Source organism: Citrus sinensis, chromosome 5, assembly GCF_022201045.2.
Source record: "Citrus sinensis cultivar Valencia sweet orange chromosome 5, DVS_A1.0, whole genome shotgun sequence".
Taxonomy (NCBI): Eukaryota; Viridiplantae; Streptophyta; class Magnoliopsida; order Sapindales; family Rutaceae; genus Citrus; species Citrus sinensis.
The window spans coordinates 25,007,718-25,028,691 of NC_068560.1; the positions used below are offsets into that span (position 1 = coordinate 25,007,718).

At 35.5% G+C, this 20,974-nt stretch overlaps 2 protein-coding genes and 2 pseudogenes across 3 annotated transcripts; 1 reads left to right on the forward strand and 3 right to left on the reverse strand.

The window, feature by feature from the left end:
• Window positions 1–1,799: 1,799 nt before the first annotated feature.
• LOC127902367 (G-type lectin S-receptor-like serine/threonine-protein kinase B120) lies at window positions 1,800–3,888 on the reverse strand (annotated as a pseudogene).
• On the reverse strand, window positions 3,836–5,215 carry LOC127902553 (cysteine-rich repeat secretory protein 38-like). Its single transcript, XM_052441996.1, has 2 exons — window positions 4,204–5,215; window positions 3,836–4,104 (listed from the first exon to the last, which is right to left on the reverse strand). The coding sequence occupies exons 1-2, from the start codon at window positions 5,072–5,074 to the stop codon at window positions 3,956–3,958; spliced, it is 1,020 nt and encodes a 339-aa protein (XP_052297956.1). The 5' UTR covers window positions 5,075–5,215; the 3' UTR covers window positions 3,836–3,955.
• A 1,430-nt stretch (window positions 5,216–6,645) lies between these two features.
• On the forward strand, window positions 6,646–11,570 carry LOC127902368 (nuclear ribonuclease Z-like; annotated as a pseudogene).
• Window positions 11,571–13,317: 1,747 nt separating this feature from the next.
• LOC102624573 (3-oxo-Delta(4,5)-steroid 5-beta-reductase-like) lies at window positions 13,318–15,527 on the reverse strand. Of its 2 annotated transcripts, XM_006471728.3 has the most exons (3): window positions 15,361–15,527; window positions 14,060–15,251; window positions 13,318–13,453 (listed from the first exon to the last, which is right to left on the reverse strand). In XM_006471728.3, exons 1-2 carry the CDS (start codon window positions 15,397–15,399, stop codon window positions 14,097–14,099), a joined length of 1,194 nt encoding a protein of 397 aa, XP_006471791.2. In that variant the 5' UTR covers window positions 15,400–15,527; the 3' UTR covers window positions 13,318–13,453; window positions 14,060–14,096. The 2 variants fall into 2 exon arrangements, with proteins under 2 accessions (XP_006471791.2, XP_006471790.2); XM_006471727.4 differs by lacking the exon at window positions 13,318–13,453 and having other exon boundaries at window positions 13,934–15,251.
• Window positions 15,528–20,974: the final 5,447 nt, after the last annotated feature.

Genomic DNA, 20,974 nt, shown 5'->3' on the forward strand with positions numbered 1-20,974 from the left:
TATAACTGTAACAAGGCAATCAGGAAACTCAACACATGATGCAATTCTCATACAAGAGAGGGCTGGTGGTAGTCTTAACATACACATGCCCGAGAATTCCTTTAAACAGTTCACTGGGTACTCATTTTAGAGTATTTTTACCTCCTGCAGGCCTTAACATGGTTTCGCCACTGTCAAAACCTGAAATTTTGCATTCTATTGCGGTATTTTTTTTTAAAGATAATTTTTTGAATTCTTTTCTGCATAAATCCAACTCAGCTTCTTTATTTGGGTAATTTTTAGGGACCTCCCCTGAGGTTTAGCGTATTAACACATAGAGAGAATGTATTCATGTAATTACAAGTACCTCCCCTGCTGTTAGTATCTAAATACATATGGTATCAGTATATGAGGGTAAATATGTAAAAATATATTTAAAATTAAAAAAAAAATCAAAAGTGCAGCTTTATGTTTCTTGATGTTCGAGAAAATCTAGAAAACTGTAAGGATTTACTCCATTAACCAATGCTATGTAATTACCATTGGACAAAAGCAAACTAAAATTTTCACAAATATTGCACTTGGCTTTCTCTTTCACGCAAACATCACCCAACACCGTCTTCATCTTTATGGAGCTGCACTTCACAGCCCTTCAAAGGAGCCAAGATCACCGATTCACTCCACATGACCATTCAAACCGCCGACCTCATCGAGACCCTCACCGCTCTGGGCGCCGAAGTCCGCTAGTGCTCCTGCAACATCTTCTCAACCCAAGAGCACGCGGCTACCGCCATCGCACGTGACTCCGCCTTCGTCTTCGCCTGGAAGGGCGAGACCCTCCAGGAGTACTGGTGGTGCACAAAGAAAGCCCTAGACTGGGGTCCCGGCGACGGCCCAGATCTCATCGTCAATGACGATGGTGATGCCACGTTGTTGATCCATGAGGGAGTCAAAGTCGTTGTTGTTTGCGATTATTGTGATGTTGGCAAGGGTTGTGCTACTGCTTTGAAGTAAGTCGGTGCTCATGTAATTGTTACCGAGATTGATTTGTACTAGGATGATCTGTACGAGGATGTTAGGTTTAAATTTCGTAGGAGTGTGTGTTTGGGTGGTGGGAAAGTTGGAGGAAAGAAACAGATTAGTTTCAGTTGATTGAAGACCATTTGGGATTTGAATATTGTTTTGGATGGGGCTATGTGGATTATTTTGTATTTGATGCAATTTTAAAGTTCTGCTTGCTTTGCTACATCTTGTTATCTTATTGTTTACTGATGAATGATTAAAAAAATAAAAGAATTTTTTTCCCGATTTCATATCTACATCAAAAATCATTATGAAAAATTAAGGCCAGTTCGACCATTTATGATCATTTTACAATATAAGGCTCTAAGCTCTTTGCTTGGGATATTTTACGATCATTTTACCATTACAATTCACAGTCTAATCAGTACTTAAAGTCCTATTTTATAATTTATTATTCTGATGGAAAGGGTATTTTTGTAATTTCAATAATCTGTTAACATTCAAATTAACTGAATACTAACGGCAGGGGAGGTGCTTGTAATTACGTGGATACATTCTCTCTATATGTTAATACGTTAAACCTCAGGGGAGGTCCCTAAAAATTACCCTTCTTTATTTTACCAGTAAATATAATAAAAAAATAAGGTAAAAGAAATGTGTATTCGGACTAATTAACTAGCTACAATCTGCCCCGCTGTAACTAATAATTTCTTGTAGACGCATGATTGCTGCAACTTCAAAATCTAACTAACACTTTGCTTTTTATTGTCAACAAAGTGATGAACAGAAATTAAGTGTCAACGGGGTGACACATTTGAAAGAGTAACCTCATTAACAGAGCAAACTTCGGCACCCGATGAGAATTGACCTGGCCTTGCAACATTTCGGCCTACAGAAAATGCAGGTTCGGTTGGTTGAGGAAGTGTTACAGTATCGCTTGCTAACATGACAACCACAGAAGACATGGTAGGTCTGTCTGCTGAGTCTGCTTGAACACACAATAATCCAATATGGATAAATTTCAAAAGTTCAGCTGCAACGCATGACTGCTTGAGTACTGGATCCATCAGCTCCAGTGCTTCTCCTTCACACCATAGTTTCCATGTCTATAGTATTGTTATTCAAGTCATAAACAAAGATGAGACTCAAAATCATTGGAAATTATTCTCCAGAAAGAAAGGATAGAGAAAGTTACTCACATAAGAAAGGAGCCTTTGACCAAGTTCTGATAGATAAAATCCACTGTTCTTTTTTCCACTGATGATTTCTAGCAGAAGAACTCCAAAACTGAAAACATCTGATTTTACGGAAAATAATCCTTCCATAGCATACTCTGGAGCCATGTATCCACTGTTTGAAAATAGAACAACATAAGATGAAATGCCATAGAAAAGCTAATGACCTATGTGACCTCCGTATTTTGAATCTGGTGACATGATCATAAGGTCACATGTTCAAACCAAATGCAATAGAATACTGTTAGCGCATTTAATTATTGGAAACAGAGAAAACAGAGAGAGATGGGAATGAAATGGACTTACTATGTTCCAACAATTCGGTTGGTGTTAGCTTCACTTTGGTTTCCACCAAATATCCTAGCCATCCCAAAGTCTGATATCTTCGGGTTCATCTCGTGATCGAGTAAAACATTACTAGCTTTGAGATCACGATGAATAATTCTGAGTCGAGAATCCTCGTGTAAATACAAAAGACCCCGAGCAATTCCATGAATGATGCTTATGCGTCATTTCCAGTCCAGTTGTACACTTCTCGCTGAATCTGATAATGAATTGGACACAACGTTTAACTTGATTAGCTACTTTGTCATCCACTCTTCTATGGCAAGGAAGCAGGGAAAATAATAGGAAATGGAAAGACTTGGGTACAATTGCCATAGTGCCCAGTCGTGGGCACACAATGTGCAAACCATATAACAGGGCCACTCAATTATACAAGCTGGAATTAAACCAAAACAACCAGAGGTTCTGTTTTTATTTGCACAACTTAACAACTAGCAATTAAGGAAATAGAATGTCTGAGAAACAAACCAAAGAGGAAGACATCAAGGCTTTTATTGGGCATGTACTCATATATAAGCAGTGATTCATTTTCCTCTAAGCAGCAGCCCAACAGCCTCACAAGATTTTTATGTTGCAATTTGGCGATTAGAGTAACTTCATTCTTGAACTCTTGTAGGCCTTGCCCAGATGTTCTTGAGAGTCTCTTCACTGCTATTTCCTTCCCATCTGCTAATTTACCCTGCAAGCAACTTTCCATTTATTGTTACCACGAAAGTTTTGTATGCGTACGGAAAACGCAATTTTCCGCTGACATGAACTCATTTCCAAATACTGCATTCGGTGAATACTTGGATATATTTAAACAAGCGTACACTAAAAATGGATTGGTATGATTAATAATTACTTAAACAGCGCTAAAGTATTTAGTAAATACTAACTTCGATGACTGGGAAACTAAGTTAATTTAATCTCATACTTATATGATGAAAAAATTATAATTTCTTTTACAATTTTTGTCAAAATTATTATTTAAAAGTCATTTATACTTTTTAAAACTTATAATTTTTTTTCTTTTTACAGTAGTTATAACTTCAATAATATAACACCTTGATACCAAATAGGACCTTAAGTATCCCTTTATAATTACCTTGTAAACAGGGCCAAATCCGCCTTCTCCAAGCTTATTTTCATCAGAGAAATGCTGCGTAGCCTGAACTGCGAGATGTAACGGAAACAAAGGGAACTCTTGAGATTCTTCCTGCTGCTTCTGTCCTCGTAAAACGTCATACGAATAGTCGTTGGCAATTCTACCATCTGCTAGATGTAGCAATTGTGTCTCTTGACTATTTGCTTTCTCCTCTGCAAAACAACTGATTAACTAACTTCGTAAACTATGAATAAGAACAAGGAAGTGGTCGAGTATATATAGCTTTTTAATGCCAAACATTACCTTTGACTCTTTCCTTTCTTCTCTTTATACGCCAAAGTAAAAAACTAGATAGCACAAGTACTATAATTGATGATGCCGTGGCGCCGATTGCAATCCATGTTCTGCTTTCCTTCGTTTTCTTCTTTCCCGAACCTAAAATATAGCCAAGTTAAAGAATCTCTGAGGAAAATTCTTTCTATATCTTATGCTATGTTTATATAGAATTAAGGAACCTGAGATTTACAAACTCACCATCGGAGCTACCATTCTTCTTATTAGGTGGAGAGATGGGAGCTGTAGCGGAGCTACCATTCTTCTTATTAGGTGGAGAGATGGGAGCAAAGAAAGGGTACCGCTCGTATCTTATGTTACAACTTGGCGTAAGAACTCTACCACCTTGCTTTCCGGAGCAACAAGCTGGAATTTGAGCAAGAGCCCCGGGCAGGCAAACATTGCAGTCTGGTTTAGACAGGTATGGTATGCACTGCACCAGAGTATAAAGTTTAACAAAGCTAGAGGCGTTAACCGTTTGGGCTGCAGCTGGATACTTAGAGTTAGAATGCCTTGAGGTTACATTTTGAATTAGATCACTGAAGGACTGACCCACAATATTAGAGAACTTATAACGGTCAGTAACGTTCATTATGTTCCATGCGTATACAGTTGGCGCTGTCTCGAGCGAAAGGGCAAAAGAACTGTTAGAGAAGCGCACCATACATTGATCATACCATACAATAGCCTCCTTGGCGCCAGTACAATTTGTCACAATGGTATTGATTGCAACTGTTATGCAATTTTGGCAGACCTCATTAGAAACGCGGAAATAACAATGATAAAGACCACAAACTTTGTTCGGGTCAACCCCTTCAGTTGCGTTGTAGTATAAGTAGCGGCCAGCTTCATTGTAGAGCTTTCCTCTGAAGAGAGCGCCAACATTATACATGAATAAGCCGCCGGCAGCGGGATTGTTTTCTGGTGGACAGAAATGGTAGACATAATTGGAGTCACTTTTAGCCGCCTCTGACGAATTTTGTAACAAAACTAAAGATAGAAATGAAAAATAGTGAAGCAAGCTAACTATGTTTCTAGTTCTAGGGCCAAATAATATGAGCAGAATCGGCATCGGCCCCCTTGCTCTTCAACTCTGAAAATTTTGAGTTCCAATGTGAAGGGACTGAACTAACACACAAGTATCCAACTAGAAGTAAACAGTATTAAGGGTGAATACAAGACGAGTTAAGATAATAGAAAAATCGTGGGTTCCAACCCCATTCACATAACTCGTATTGGGATTGGATTTTCATTAAGCTACATAATTAAAAAGGATAATACAAAAATCAATGAAATTGAAAGTCAAACAAAGGATCATTAATGAAGTCTAGAAAACCCCTATGAAGTCTGTACAACGCGGACCATCGACAGTTTCCAGGCATGTTCACATCGGAGACTAATAACAGGTGACGTTTTTTTTTTTTAAATAAATCCTTAAAAATGAATATTTTCTAACTTAAAAAAGGTTTGAAAACTAATTGAATACAACTTTTTAATATTCTAAATTAGTATATATTAATTAATTTTATTGTAATTTATAATATTTTTGTATAAAAAATATTCATAAAAAATTATACAGATAAATAATGAAACAAGCATAATAGAGTCTTGCGCCGCATGCATGCCTGTGGAGGAAGTCGTCTACTTAACTATTTGATGAGAAATATCAATGAAAATGAAAGGAGTACCATTTCAAGGCTGCTCAACGCGGACCAATCAGGCTTTTCGAAGACGCGAAACAGCACGGAACTAGTCTGAGGAAGTCGTCCGCCGTTAATGCATGTATGACGTATGCTTTTATTGATTTAATTCAGGCATAGCGCAAGCTGATTTACTAGAGCCGTGGGGATAAAAGTAGACGTGACCAGGTCACAATATAATTTTAGTATTTAAATAGGATATGAATAGACCAACAAAGTGTTGGCTCCACTGCCAATAGGGTCCCTTAAGTGGTTTGACTGGGTTTGCTCTCCAGTTCGAGTCGCAGAGAAGTCGTCTTTGTTGGGAGAACTTATGCATCTCGGTTCGAGTAGGGACTTCTCATTTGGGTTGTGGTATGGACTTAAAGGTGCCTCCCACAGTTGGAGCTCTCCTCAAGATACCTCGTGGTTAAGACAAAAAAAAAAAAAAAGATATGAATAGAAAGGGTTTTCGGAAGGATAGTAGATTGAACTTGAAAAGGGCTTGTAAAGTGAGTCCAAGAGAAAGAAGGGCGTGGGCTGAATTGAATATCCAATTAGCTTCATTCTCTTCTAATTGACTGAGTCCACTCGAAGCTTATTATATACACCCGATTAGTTGTTTACAAACATGTAGCCCTGTACTAGGGATGACAAAATCCGGGTCCGGGTCCGAGTTTAGCCTTTCCAGATCCGGACCTGGATGCCATTTTCTCCTCCCGGATCCAGATTTTAACCGTGCTTTTTTCACCCGGGTCCGGGTATGGGTTCAACTCGGAAAAATTTGGGTTTCCAGATTCTGGGTTTTAAACTCGGATTAATGAATCAGTTTCTAAAATTCTAAAAATAAAAAATTAATACATTTCCAAGTGTAACAACAATCTATTAAAGCATAAACCATTTCGAATCTTTTAACTATAACAACAATAATTCAAGCATAAATAAAATCAAATAACAGAGTACAATGAAATCAAAACGAAAGGATAGCAACCTGGATCGTTGTTTGGAGTTGCAAGAACCCGAGGCTGCGACGGTCGTGAACCCGAGAGTACGAGTTGTAACAGCGACAGTGGCGAACCCAAGCTTGTGACGGTGGCGAACCGCGAACCCGAGCTTGCGACGGTAAAAACCTAGATCGTTGTTTGGAGCTGCAATAAGCCAAGGCTGCGACGGTCATGAATGGCGAACCTGAGAGTACGAGTTGCGACGAACGACGGTGGCAAACCCAAGCTTCTGAGTTCTGTCGGTGGCGAATCGCGAAGGCTGCAAGAAGCTAAGTAACCTAGATAAAATTAGGGTTTTTTTAATGTTTGTATTTATATTAATCAATAAAATTAATTAAAAAATAATATTAAAATAAGAAATTTGGGTCTGGGTTCCCGATATCCGGGTTAGCCTAAACCCGGAACCGGGCCCGGATATATCCGGGTTATAAAAATCCATTTCGGATCCGGATTATTTTACACTCCAGTATGGGTTCAACCCGCCCCAGATTATTTGGGTTCATCCGAGTCTGGATAAATCTGCCATCCCTACTAAATTCGATCAAGATTTAATGTTAAATAATTGAAAATTATTAAAATCCTACATCTTAAACAAGAAAATAAAGAAAAACTAATTTTTTAATGGAACTATATATTAAGATGGGGCACAATGTTTAGGTGAGCAAATATAATTATTTAGTTTTTTTTTCAATTTTTAAATAATAAAATAAACCTGAATTAGGATCTTATTAGGTAAGTACACTAAGATACGCCTTGACTTTGGCCAGAGATCTGATTGTGACACCCTTAGGGCACTAGTCACAACCAGACGACAATGTACAATCGATTTTTAGGCTGATCAGGATTATGAAACTCGCTTAGAATATAATTGTAAGTTGACAGACAGCCGTTGAGACAATGTCACACAAAGGTAGTTAAATTTTGACTTGAGTTGGGGAGGGGGCCGCGCGTGTGTTTTCAACCATGAATTTCTAAACTTCTCTTCTTTCTCTGCAAATGAAGTTCTAAAGAAAGAAAAAGAATAAAGAATTAAATTTGTTCATTTTGAAACCTAAGGAAGTATGCTCTGCACTTGCCTTATTGCAAGGATCCTGTGCATCAGAAAACTTTTGATCGTTTTCTTATCTGGTTTGGTACCATGTTTTAGACTAAAGGAAAGTCTGTTTTGGGTTATATAACCCGAGATGAAAAATGTTTTAGAAGTTTTTCTGATTCCCCATTTGAGTATATCGACGGGAAACCGACGACGTAAATTCCATAGGTGATCCTGAATAGGCACTAGTCTGGTCTGCACTGTCGGATAACAAGTCACGTACCCTAAACGCAGGCCCCACTGCCACAAATTATGACGTAGGCTCAACCACTTTGGGCTGACCTTAGGCGAGTGCACCTCCCAACCATCATTATTTATAGCTGTTGTCGTAGCTGCAATCCCATACTGCTCCGATGTGGGATGAATTCGATTTTTCATTAACCAACACCAAGCCATAAATAGATCTCTGTAACACTATCAAGTGGATCAAATCATACAAGATGGCAACAATTGTTCATCAGTCAATGTCATCACGATGAGCTCTGTCCTGACAGATATTTATACTATTGTTTCCATGAAAGCAAATAAAAACCTGAGAAATTCAACCAACAAAATATACCATGTAAATCGACTGATGAAAACCTTGAGTAGTTCCTTTAATAAAAATAAAAGAGTGGCAGTTATTTCCAACCATCTGACCATTCAGCTTCATCAGCAAGACGTGGTGGAGTTTCCGTAACCTCTTTAGCTTGAAATGATTGGCCCCACGAACCTGAGTTCGAGGAATACGTATCATCTGCTCAGTCTTGTCTGTCAGGACCAGGAAGAGTTATTGTCACAACAATGCCACAAAGGCTTGTTCCAATAAGGTTCCTTCATTCAAAAAAACCATAAATCATTAATTTTCTCAACTGCCGAATGTATCATGCATACCTCGGCAAGATTAATATTTCAGAAAATCTGAAAGACATCTCTTCAAGACTTCAAGTAGTTGTGGAATGGTGATCAATAAAATATGGCAATCCCTAAGTTACGTTTAACGTAACATACAATCAGCTAATTTTAAACTATCAGATATCTTGAATTTGAATCCAACGGATATTATTAAATTTATGCAAAAATAGTTGGAAATGGCAAACTGGCTGAATTGGTTAATTGAAGAGACGAGCTACCGGATGAAACGATTTGAATGTTTTTTTGCAAACCCAGGCGATTGATTGCTCTGCTGCCATTGAATTACAGAAGGGCTCTGCTGTCGTTGAATTACAGAAGGGCAGGAAAGCCAGAGAAAAGGAGAAGAGTGAGAGGGGGATGCAATTACAAGGGTAGAAAGTGGAAGAATTGTCGATAGCAGGCCACGAGACTTGCATTATTTCCCCTCTCTCGATTTATCATTCGATATTGGACAATGCCATTCTCGAGCCATCTCTCAAAATTTCCTCTTTATCTCCCACGCCCACATGGATCACGTTCTTAGTTCTCTTTCTCGTTTCTTTTTATTATTTTTATTTTTTTAATTAACTTTGTTTGGTCAATAAATTATTTCATACAAGTAAAGTAATAGCTCTTGAACACTTTTGATTACTTGTTGTCAGATTGATTAATAAGTAGTTTTAAAATATTATTAGCTTTAAGATAGTCGGTCAATGGAAGTTCACTTAGCTACGTTCTTAAAATTTGCATTTGAGTAGTTATACATGGAATTTTTCTTTTCGACAATTGTTCAATTTTTTTCCTTTTATTTTATTTTTAATTTGCTGGGACTGCCTTCTTAATTATTATTGAAAAATTCATTTAATGCCTACATTTACAGGGAGGATTGCCCATGTATGTTGCTACTAGAGGCCTGTACCGCATGAAGCCCCCCACTATTATTGTTCCCTCTTGTATTAAAGAAGATGTGGAACAACTCTTTGAGATTCATAGAAGGTTGGATCATTCTGAGCTGAGGCATACACTGGTTGGCTTGGATGTGGGCAATGTTTAACCTTTACTTCGAATAAAAATTGTATGACCTTGTTTGATACTTTCGCTTCTCCTTTGTTTAATTCAACTTCACATTTTTGCACGGGAAGAGTTTTGCTTGAGAAAGGACCTTTTTGAGCTTTCAAAACTCACCATGTTATAGATAGCCAGGTAAACTTCATTCTGTTGTCATATTTTTTTTACGTTGGTTTCCCATGAAGACTTGTTTGATTTAATTATATGGCTTTGTTAGAATCTACTTTGAGCTGTGTTATACTTTCCTGACTGGCTTCATTCCTGACACATTGCAGGGTTATGTAATTTACTCTGTGAAGTAGAAACTTAAGCAAGAGCAGCTTGGCCTTCCTAGTGATGAGATTAAGAAATTGAAGTCGCCAGACATGGAGATCTTGTATTTTGTCTGCAAATCGTTTATGTTTTTCTCCCCACAGTTTCGTCCTCGATGCATAATTCATTCTTTTCCTTTTTTTTCAAAATTTTATTTACATCTACTTCATTTTCTATGCCATCTAGAGGATGTTTGTTGGTTTAAAATGACATTATATTTTAGGTCAAATCTTGAAGTTTTTTGGGATTTTGGATTATATTTTAACTTTGTATCTTTTAATTTCCGTTTATTGCTTCCTCAAGGTTGAGTTTTCATGTTGGTAGATTACATATACTATGCGAAACCTGAAATTGCTTTTACGGGAGACCCAATGTCTGACTTTATCTTGGATAGGGATGGCAATGGGGAGGGGACCAATCTTCCCGTACCCATCCCCGATATTTTGCGTATGTCCCCGTCCCCTCCCCGTCCCCGTCAGAATTACTTGAGAGAATTCTCATCCCCTCCCCGAATAATAACAGGGGATCCCCGAGGGTCCCCGATCCCCGAATAACTAATACATTTTTTTTGTTTTTGATTTTGAGTTAATCATATTAAAATAAAAAATTCAAATAAAAGTAAAGTTCAAAATATATCTTACATTAATATCCATTACAAAAGTCATATACATTAAATTAGTAAGTAACGCATCATGCAAAGGATACAAACTTCTTTTACAAACTATCATGAACAAATTAATAGTCTAATACAAAATTGTTACAAATAAAATCGAATTTAGATTCAAAATTAACTTTTTCAATGGTGGCGTGGGCACTTTATAAATGTGGACTATTCCATTTACAACACAATAGTTAAATCGGAGCAAATCAAGAGCAAATATTAGATTAGATTAGATTAGATATTAAAATTGTGATTCGCTGTGGGCAATTATAACATCTAAAAATAAATAAAAAATAGATTTAAGTTTAAAATATTTAAAGAATATTAAAATTAAAAAATTTTTGGGCTAATAGAATCTACTCGGTCTTTTTAATGTCCTAAATAAAAATTTAGGACTTTAATTAGTTAATTAGGCCTAAAAGTTTAATAATATAAATATTTTGACATTTTTTATTTTTACCAATATTTATAATTTTATAATTTAAATTTTATTATTTATTTACTAGTAATTTTAAAAAATTAAAATAAAATTAAAAATTAAAATAGAGAAATGGGTAGGGGATGGGGATTCCACCTCATCCCTGTCCCCTCTCCGAATAAGAAATTGGGTAAAAAAATTTCCCGTCCCTTCCCCGAATAAGAAATTGGGTATGAAATTATCCTCATACCCTCTCCGAATGAGAAAAATCCCCAAAGGTACCCGTCCCTGTGGGGATTTTTGCCATCCCTAATCTTGGATGAAGCTAATATTGATGTTTTGAGGGCAAGAATTCTAGTTATGGAGGTGAAAACCTCATTTTGTTGGAAATTACAACTTTGGAAATGGTTATCTTGGCTTTTTATGTTGAATGCAATGCTATCAAATATAGATATTATGAGCCACTCGGCCTTTGGCCGAGTTGGAGGGCAGCAGTTCGAACCCCCACAAAAGCATTGTGGGGGTATTTCCTTCCTCAATTAAAAATTGAGTGAAGGCAGTCCTCTTCTTTACCCATGAGTGAGGAGTGGACATCTCTCGAATATTTGTGAGGGTTAAAATCTGGGCAGAGCTCCATTAGCATTGATGTAAGTTGGTCCCAGTAATAGTCTGATTTGTAAATATCAGTTATACTCTCATGTAATATGAGTTATAATCTGAGCAATAGTCTGATGTAATAAATATATATATATATATTATGACTGGTTTTCTATCTTGTTTCTTGTCTTCTCTCATGCAAAGCGCCTATAATGAAAAAATTCTGATTAATAATATATAAAATCATGAAAACATAGGTCCAGTTGTTTTGCTGGTTCTAACAGTATATTGTATTTAAACAATAGATATTCTCATAATAGCCTATGATAATTTTTTTTGTTTTTTTTATACCAGCTTTTAAGAATAGGCTGGGACACTTGTTTAATTTTAAATCGTTCAGTAACTTGTCTGGATCAGTTAAAATTGATGCTTCGTAGTATAATAACATATATTTGCTAAACTCTCCCTGATAAGATTATCAGTGTGTAGCTTTAATTAATCTCAAAAATGTTTTGCCCTGTTCACATTGAATGGATTTGTTGTACTCCATCAATATGTCTATTGAAATTAACTTTTTAATTTTATTACTGGAGGCTCTTACAATTGTTAGGGCCGCACAAGAGTTTAGAAGATTTGTTTTACTGAATAGTTGTTGCGTGTGTATGCTATTGTCCACGGTTAAAAGGCAACAAAAATTTTTGCAAGTAAAGTATGGTGGCATTGAAGATGAGATGCATGATGATGAGGAAGATGATAAGGAAGGAAAAAATACAGATTTATGGGGTGGGATAAAGGACCAGTATTATGTTTTATTGGCCACAGATTGTTCAATTTGTTTGATGTTTTTCCTTATTACAATATGTATTCAAATTATAATTATTTGTATTTTTAGGGTCATTTTTTTTTTGCTTGGATGAATTCGTTTCCTTTTTTTCATCAAGGGGGGAAGTGTGAGTTCAATTTCAATGGTGGAGGATTGAATTTTGAGGACGATTAAGTTGGATGCGATGGGTAATTTGATGGTGAAAACGACGTCGTTACGCCAGTTAAGACCGGCTGTAGAAGGGAATATCTCGCGTTGCTTGTTTTTGGTGACCGGTTTCAACCGCTTAAACCAATTTAATTTTATCACTTATATATCCACTTGGCAAGCGTTTATTGACCAACCGGTTATTTCACTGATTGTATGTTACAATAAAAGTAACTTTGAGGGATCCATAAAATATTGGTTAATGGGTGGACAACGTAAATGGCCTCAATAGACTCTTATTATGGCAAAAAGTGGAATGCGCTTCAAAGAATCGGCTGATAAAGAACGTACAGCATTTAATGCCGCAGATCTGCTTCTTTCATATATTCTTCTGAAATTTTTCCAAACCACTTCATAATTTAAATGATCTGGCAATTGTAATAGTTCGATAAGCAAGCATATTAAATTATGCATTAGCAAAGAATGTGTAACTACCGGACAGACTATGTGAGGTTCCCAACAATATTAACCAGTGATGTGGCGCGAGTAATTGCAACATTAAATCTCCTTGGATTGCTAAGAAATCCGAGACATGAAGTTTTGTCAAATTCATTATGATTGACTGTTGATCTGACAGTCGACACACTCATATCATTGAAATTGTTCAACAGTCCCTACCTTAACATCCGACATATCCCATGTTTCAAGTACTTTCTTGATTTTGAGGACCTGCTGGCGGTAAGGTGTTGTAACCCCAATGTCTGTCTCATCAAGCTCTGTATTTTCAAGTACTTAATAAGTTATACTACGTATTCTATATTTTTTCATCTTCTCAAACGAAAAAAGCAGAATATTTTGTCACAAGAATACCACAAAAGCTTGATTCTGCCTTATTGATCATTCGGTTATGCAATTGAATAGCTAGATTCATTGTAATTAAATAATTATGCATGCCACACACATCTGAGAGTTTCTATCAACGATCAATGATGTATATATCTTTGATTAGAAACATTTTTCAAGCATAGGACGACATGTCTCCATTATTTGTTTCATTTATTTAGGGCCTTGGTATACATAGTAGGAGAGATGTAAAATATAGAGCTAGAAAGCTAGGGGTAGGGATGAATTGTACACCTGTCCGATAAAAGTATTTTTCTAAAATCTCAGTTTTGTTGTGCAATTATTACAAGTGATTGGTGATGCCAAGGAAGATGAAAGAAAAGCCGGGATGAACCGATGAACACAAAGAAACAGAAATTAACAAGTCCCCCAATTTTATTTTTATAAAACAGATGTGACAAGAGACTGTAGATTTTCCAATGTCAGACAAAAAAACCATTGATTCATGATTGAGGAAACATAATAACCATTTTACTCACCAAACAACAATTACAACCTTCACAGAATATCACTCCTCTAAGGGACAATCCTGTAAGTTTTCATCTTGTCAATCCAATTAACGAAAGAATTCTTAGAATTCCTGAACCCCAAGAATCCGTGCTCCTTGCTCTTATTCATACTATCCAACAACAAAAACCCTCCATCTAACATCAAATCTGCAAACCACCAGACAGCCACCTCACTCAACTTTGTGGGCTGCAGCTGATTCTCTCTCACAATCTCCTCCCACACACCTTCTTTACCTTTCATAATTTCCTCCAATCTCACTCTGTCGCCCTCCTCTGGTAACCCATAATTCTCAATCTCAAACTGCTCAGCCAATACTTTCCACAAATGCTTCCACTTAAAAACATCCCCATTGCTGCAGTTAAAAGCTTCGTTTCTGGCATACGGATCCACCGCCGCCCAAATCTGTTGCTCCGCAATCAAATCCGCGTCCGAAGCAACCGAGTAGCCCTCCCAACAATCTTTACTCCCTGGAAACAGTAAACGAACCCCTTCATGCTTACATATAGCCGCATACACACACAGAGTGCCCCCAACATTCATCAAACTGTACGGTGAAAACCCAAATATTAAATGAGGCCGGTGTACGGACCAAGTCAATGGCAACGGCCCCTTTCTTTTTTCAACTTCTTCAAACAGTATGTCTTCTTGAGTGTAATAAAAGTTTGGCACATTCAGTCTTGGCAGGTCTTCGCTGAAAGGCGTGTCGTGAGGCCGTACCTTGCCGAACGACTCGGACGGTCCCAAGTAGTGTTTCGCTCCTGTTTGGAGGCAGACGTGGCGGAGATTTGGCGCGTTCGGGATAACGGAACGGAGCACGTTGCGAAGCATGGCGCCGTTAACCTCGCAGTTCTCGGCTTCCGTGGGACGGCTGGCCCACGTCACGTAGAAGATGTGGGTGACGTCGGTGAGTTTTGTGAGCTTGGCTTGCGTGTCGTCTTCGTCGGAAACGTCGCATTGGATGTACTCGATCGGGTGATCGGCGTTCCAGTCGGGCCGGGGGCGTCGGGCCACTCCGTAGACCTTCCACGGGCCCCCGGGAGTATCCTGTCGGGGCAAAATCTCAGCTAGGCTGTTTCCCACAATTCCCGTAACGCCTATCACGAGTCCCACGTGCTGGTAGTCTTGAGGTTGCGGTGGTCGCTCATTTTCTTCGAATTTCTTCTGTAATTTAAAATGAAAATTAAACTCAAGATTTTAAAAGTATGAACTAATAAGAATAAAATTTTCAAGCACAGCAATTGAAAGAGCTGATCTAATTATAAGTCTTTACCTTGTCAGCGCCAATTGCCCCTGCCCACCACCAGCTCATTTTTGGTTGTTGGTACAAGCTTTGTAATCTGCAATTACTAGGTTTGAGGACAAATCTGGTTCGCGGCTTTCTGCTTCAGTGCTTCTAAATTAATCGCTGTTATTATGTATGGGAAATGAAAGAGAAATGAAAGAGAAATTCAGATGACGCGAGCAGTGACATATGAGGCTAAATCCAAGTCAACCACCCACGAAAAACGACACGACTCACGAGTCATTGAGATAACCTGTGCAATATAGATTATGATTATTTTATTATTATTATTATTGTTGTTGTTGTTATTGTTGTTGTATTTATTATTTTACTCTCTCATATTTTTCTAAATGTAGTGAAAAAATTAATTAAGTTATTAATATCAAATTCAAAATTTAATGCCGATAATTTAATTTATTAGAAAAAAATTAATAGAGAAAAACCATTTTGTTGGGGGGGGGGGGGGGGGATAATCCATTTGCAATATTCCTTTTGCGCTCTAAGAGCCAAATTATAGCAAGGCCTTGTTTGGTTTAAAGAAAGGGGAATAGAGAAAAATAATAGAATGGAGGGTAAGGGATAAGAAATGAGTGAATGAGAATAGTAAAATTAAATTTCATTATTAAGTTTGACATAAAATTTAATAAGAAGAGGAATTACAATTCTTTTTTTTGCACAAATTTATCTTTTACTTTAAATATTAAACTACCTTATATTAGTAATGAAATATAATTTAATAGCAATACCAAACTTTTTTAATGTCAAAAAATCCTAAAACAATTTATGATTTATTAGAATTACGCACACACACACAACGGCGTTCCGGCGACAGTCAACGGCAATAGTTCACATGAATTCCAGTAAAATTTCAGCGATAATTAATTTGTATTTCTATATTTTTACATTAAATAAACAAAATAAATAAGTTCATTTATTTTATTAAGTTTCTTAAATCACTCATTAAATTTTATTAATATAAAATTATTTATAATATTACATTGATAAAATAAAATTATAAATAATGATTATTAATGGCATTAAACAAGTTAAAAAGTTGAAGGGTAATTTTAAAAACTTTAGTTTCCAACATAAGAGAAATTTAAATTATTTACCCCTTGGTATGAAATTCAAATTTTTCATTACGATGGATATTAAATTTTAATAAAAATTAATTTTTTATATATTTTATCTAAATAAATAATAAAAACAAAAATAAAATCAGCTTGAAAATGATGTGCCGTTTTTCTCGGTTTTTGTTTTTTTAAGCTAACTCCTTCCGGTTGAGGCTGATTTTCAATTCTCAAGACAAAAACGGAACGGAACACCTGATCCGACTATTCTTGTCACTTTGTCAACCTTCAGCCTGATCATGATATTTTTTTATACAATATTCGCTTAGAAGTTAGAAAATAGACCAATTTTCTATCAATTGAATGAACATGACGTCTTTTTTATACAATATTCGGTTAGTAGTTAGAGAATTGATCAAATTTCTATCAATTGAATGAACATGGCGCCCATGTGCCTTCAGAAAATTAAGACAAGCCATTACAACTAATAGATGATTATAAAAGGGTTAATTACATTTGAATGACATATGTTTTGATAAATTTTATAATAATGACACATTTTTTAAAAATATTTGATTATATAATCTATTAATTTTTATTGTTAATTCTAACAGATCAAGGGTAAAATTGAAAAAAAAATATTTTATAATTAATTACCATCAATGACACTTATTTTGACGTATTTAAAAAAAAGTGATATATATTTAAAAAATACGCGATTAGAGAATAATCCATTAACTTAGAGGTTATTTGTTTTGGAACTTATGTCTGATTTTCAGACATTTACATCTGAATAAAAAAAGTAAACTTTTATGACTTTTATCTGAATGGAAAAATATCTGAATGACAAGTAAATATTATATTCTAAAAATATCTCTGTAAAATAACTTATTTCCTAAACTATAAAATCTAATCCTCTTTTTTTGTTTTAATTTATAAGGACATAAATGTCAAATAACCAAATTTAAGGTTTTTTTATTATAAAAACAAACAAGATGCCACATATATTCAGATATTAAAAAAAAACATGTCATTTAAATTTTTGTATTCAGACCCATTCAAACTTTAGATAAATTCAAATCCATTTAGATTTCAGACAAAAAAACAAACGCTACTTTATATTGTTAACTAACGGAAGAAGTCAATTAATAAGAAAATAATATTTTTGTACCTATTTACGTATAATTGAATTTAGGTCAGTCGAACTAACAATGATTTTTTTGGATTAAATCAAACGAGTTTTTTTTAAAAAAATTCTTATTGAGTCAACCTTAGGAACTCATGGCTACTATTGTGCCATGGCTGTTGAGAAGACACTTAGAGAAGACAAAGAAAGGAGAGAAAGAGGGAGAAAAAAAAATGAACTGAAAAGGATGAAAAAAAGGAGAAAATGAGATGAAAATGAACTGAAGAAGATGAAGAAAGACGAAAAAAACTAGAGAAGAGGAAGGAAGAAGGGGAGAGAGAAAAATGAAAAAATAAATAAAATAATTTTTTTTTTAATTTTATCTTTGGTCCATTAGAATTAATAGTAAAATTTAATGGATTGTCACCTAATCAAGTATTTTTAAAACATGTGTAATTATTTTGAAATTTATTAAAATGTGTGTCATCCAGGTATAGTTAACCCTAAAATAAATCTTTTTCTTCTAATTTTTTCCTTGGTTTGTTAGAATTAATGATAAAATTTTATGTATTGTTACTTGATCGAGTATTTTTAAATTGTGTCACTATTTTAAAATTTATCAAAATATATATCACCCAAATATAATTAACTCGATCATAAAAAACCCCATTGATGTTTTTTTATTTCTTCTTCCCATATGCCTTACTACTAGTCCACACTTCTTTATTTTCTTTTGAATCATACTAGTCCACAATTTTTCCCCTTTTCCTTTTAAAATTTAGTAGTCCTCACTTCTAATCCTTAACCATTAAGCTCTCTTGAATCTACATATTACACCCCACTTTGGCCCCGTTACGTTTAAGTGCACCAATCAAGAAAACTGTGGTGACGGTACACCAACAGTGACAAGAAGATAGGTTGCTCAAAATTTCAATCATTATTTGATGGTAAAACAAAAACTCATATGATGATGATGACAGTATTGTTGCATAGTTAAGACGAGCGAGAATTTTAATGGTCACGTAACTGTGTAAATGATGTGTTTTATGAATTATAATTTTAATAATGAAATATATCTACATAAATATATTTGTAAGTATGTTTCATTTAATTAATGTTCAATTTACTAAATTGCCCCTCTCGTAGTCCAAGAATTTTACAAATATATGATGGAATGCTGTGGAGTTGGATAAATTATTGATTCAACCTCAACCGAAATATTGTAGTCTAAGAGTTAGCCTCTGGAATTTTGTCATACATATCTTATATATGTTCATGCAGATAACTCTAATTATTCTGTTTGATAACCTTGTAATCTACCTAGCCATTACATTTGTCAGGAATAAATGACAAAATAAATTGCTAACATCAAACAAGAAATGGTTGTTTGCCCGCTGAAAAGCCCCTAATAGATTTGGTCCATTGGGATGGCTGGAGATAACATTCATTCATAAGGGATCACCAACTTTCTGAGACACAGCATTAGGCTCCAGAACAAGATCAGCTTCTTCAAAATGGATTGTCATTGATGGTTTTGAATCATTAATGCCAGTTGGTGTGACCCAAAAGCAGAAGTCATATGGAATTTTCTTTGAATTCTCTGCCTCTACGAGATGCCAGCCATTTTATATAACAACATGCTTGATCATCTCAGCTTTCAAACTTTATATGCAGCAGGAACCTGAATTATCAGTCCAACGCGTGAATCAATAGCAAACCCCCCCTGAACTGCCACGGTTTAGCTCAAACAATGCCAGTCAATGTCTAATCAATCTTTCAGATTTAAGCTACATATAGCCCACTATCAGTATCCATAACCAGGTAAGGTGAGAATTGTCTTGAACCAATTAACTCGATCCTTTGTTACATATATATTAGCAAAAGGAAAAGAAAATTTTGGTGGTTGCATCCACTGATCAGGCTCGGGTGTGCTTTGTTTTGGGGAGGATTTGGCAGAATTCATGGAACTGAGATGATGAGTATGAGTTCTCGAAAGTGAGGCAATTCTATGATGTGTTTCTTCATGAGTAAGGTGTTTGGGGAAAAGATTTGAATCAATGGAGGTTCTTGGAATGAGGTCAATTCTGAAGCTATAAGTTGTACTGATGAACTTGGTGAGGATGTAAATGTAAAGGGCAGCTACAGCCACCCCTTGTAACTGTAAATCAAAGGGTTTCATGGCCATTATCTCTTTGTTTTGTGAGTAGCAAGAACATTGTCGCATCGTTCGTAATTCTGTATGGATATACAGAAGAACAAATGGCTTTTGAGGAATTGGTGCAGATTTTGCATTTAAATGCTCTCTACTCCTTTTGAAATTGCATTCACGTTTTACTATTTAAGATATTGTACAACTAATCATGTTATCAGTGTTTCAAGTTTCAATATTATTGCACAAATGATAAATGTTTATACACCACCAATCATGTATCTTGTTACTGTTTTCATTTCAAAAGGATTTTTTTTAAAATGTAATAATTGTACATTTATTATTATTATTATTAGGCTTAATAGTAATTTACTCCCTTTCCCACTCATGTGAGCGGCAATCAAATCTATACCTTTTGATTTAAATGCTTTTTATTCTATAGAATTTCATTAATGTTTTATCATTAAAAGTATCGTACAACTAATCATGATGAGAATAACAACTCTCTTTTGTAAGTAACAAACCCATGGTCCATTTTGAAGTATAACAATAATCGGACGGCAAAATTACTCATTAGAGAATTGCATGGGTGATGAGTCGGGTGCCCGGCTAGCAGCTAACTTCCCCATCACTTATGTTTAGGGGCGGGATCCATTTTGAATCTTAATTTTTACCTCTCAAATATGCGCAATCAAACTGTCATCCACCGTCAGATTCATCAGTGAAATACATATAACGAAACTTTTCAAAGTAGTCATCTTAATCCGTGGATAAGTACGCACTATGTAGTAGGCTTTGATAATTTGATAGTTGATAATTAATTTTAATACTGAAAAATGTATTGTATAATTATTACTAAAGGGGAATTTCATTTGATTGAGTTTCTTTGCCTTGTTTTGAATCTGTTCATTTGATTAAGTTTCGCCGGTGAATAATTTAAAAATCTTGAGCACTAGAATGGTCAATGGGTTTTTTCTGTCACATAACTATTTAATCAAGTAGGGACTCCACAGACATGCAGCTCCACATATGTGACATCAATGTTATTATTTAGCACTGCAGGTATTTAATACTCTCCCCACCTATGTGACAGACTGACAGGGATTTGAACTCGAACTTTATATATATATATATATATATATATATATATATATATGAACACAAAAGAATTTTACAATCTTAATTAGATGGCAGTCATCCATCACTATAACTCACCATTTTGATGAAATTATTTATTTATATTAGAATGCTATATTC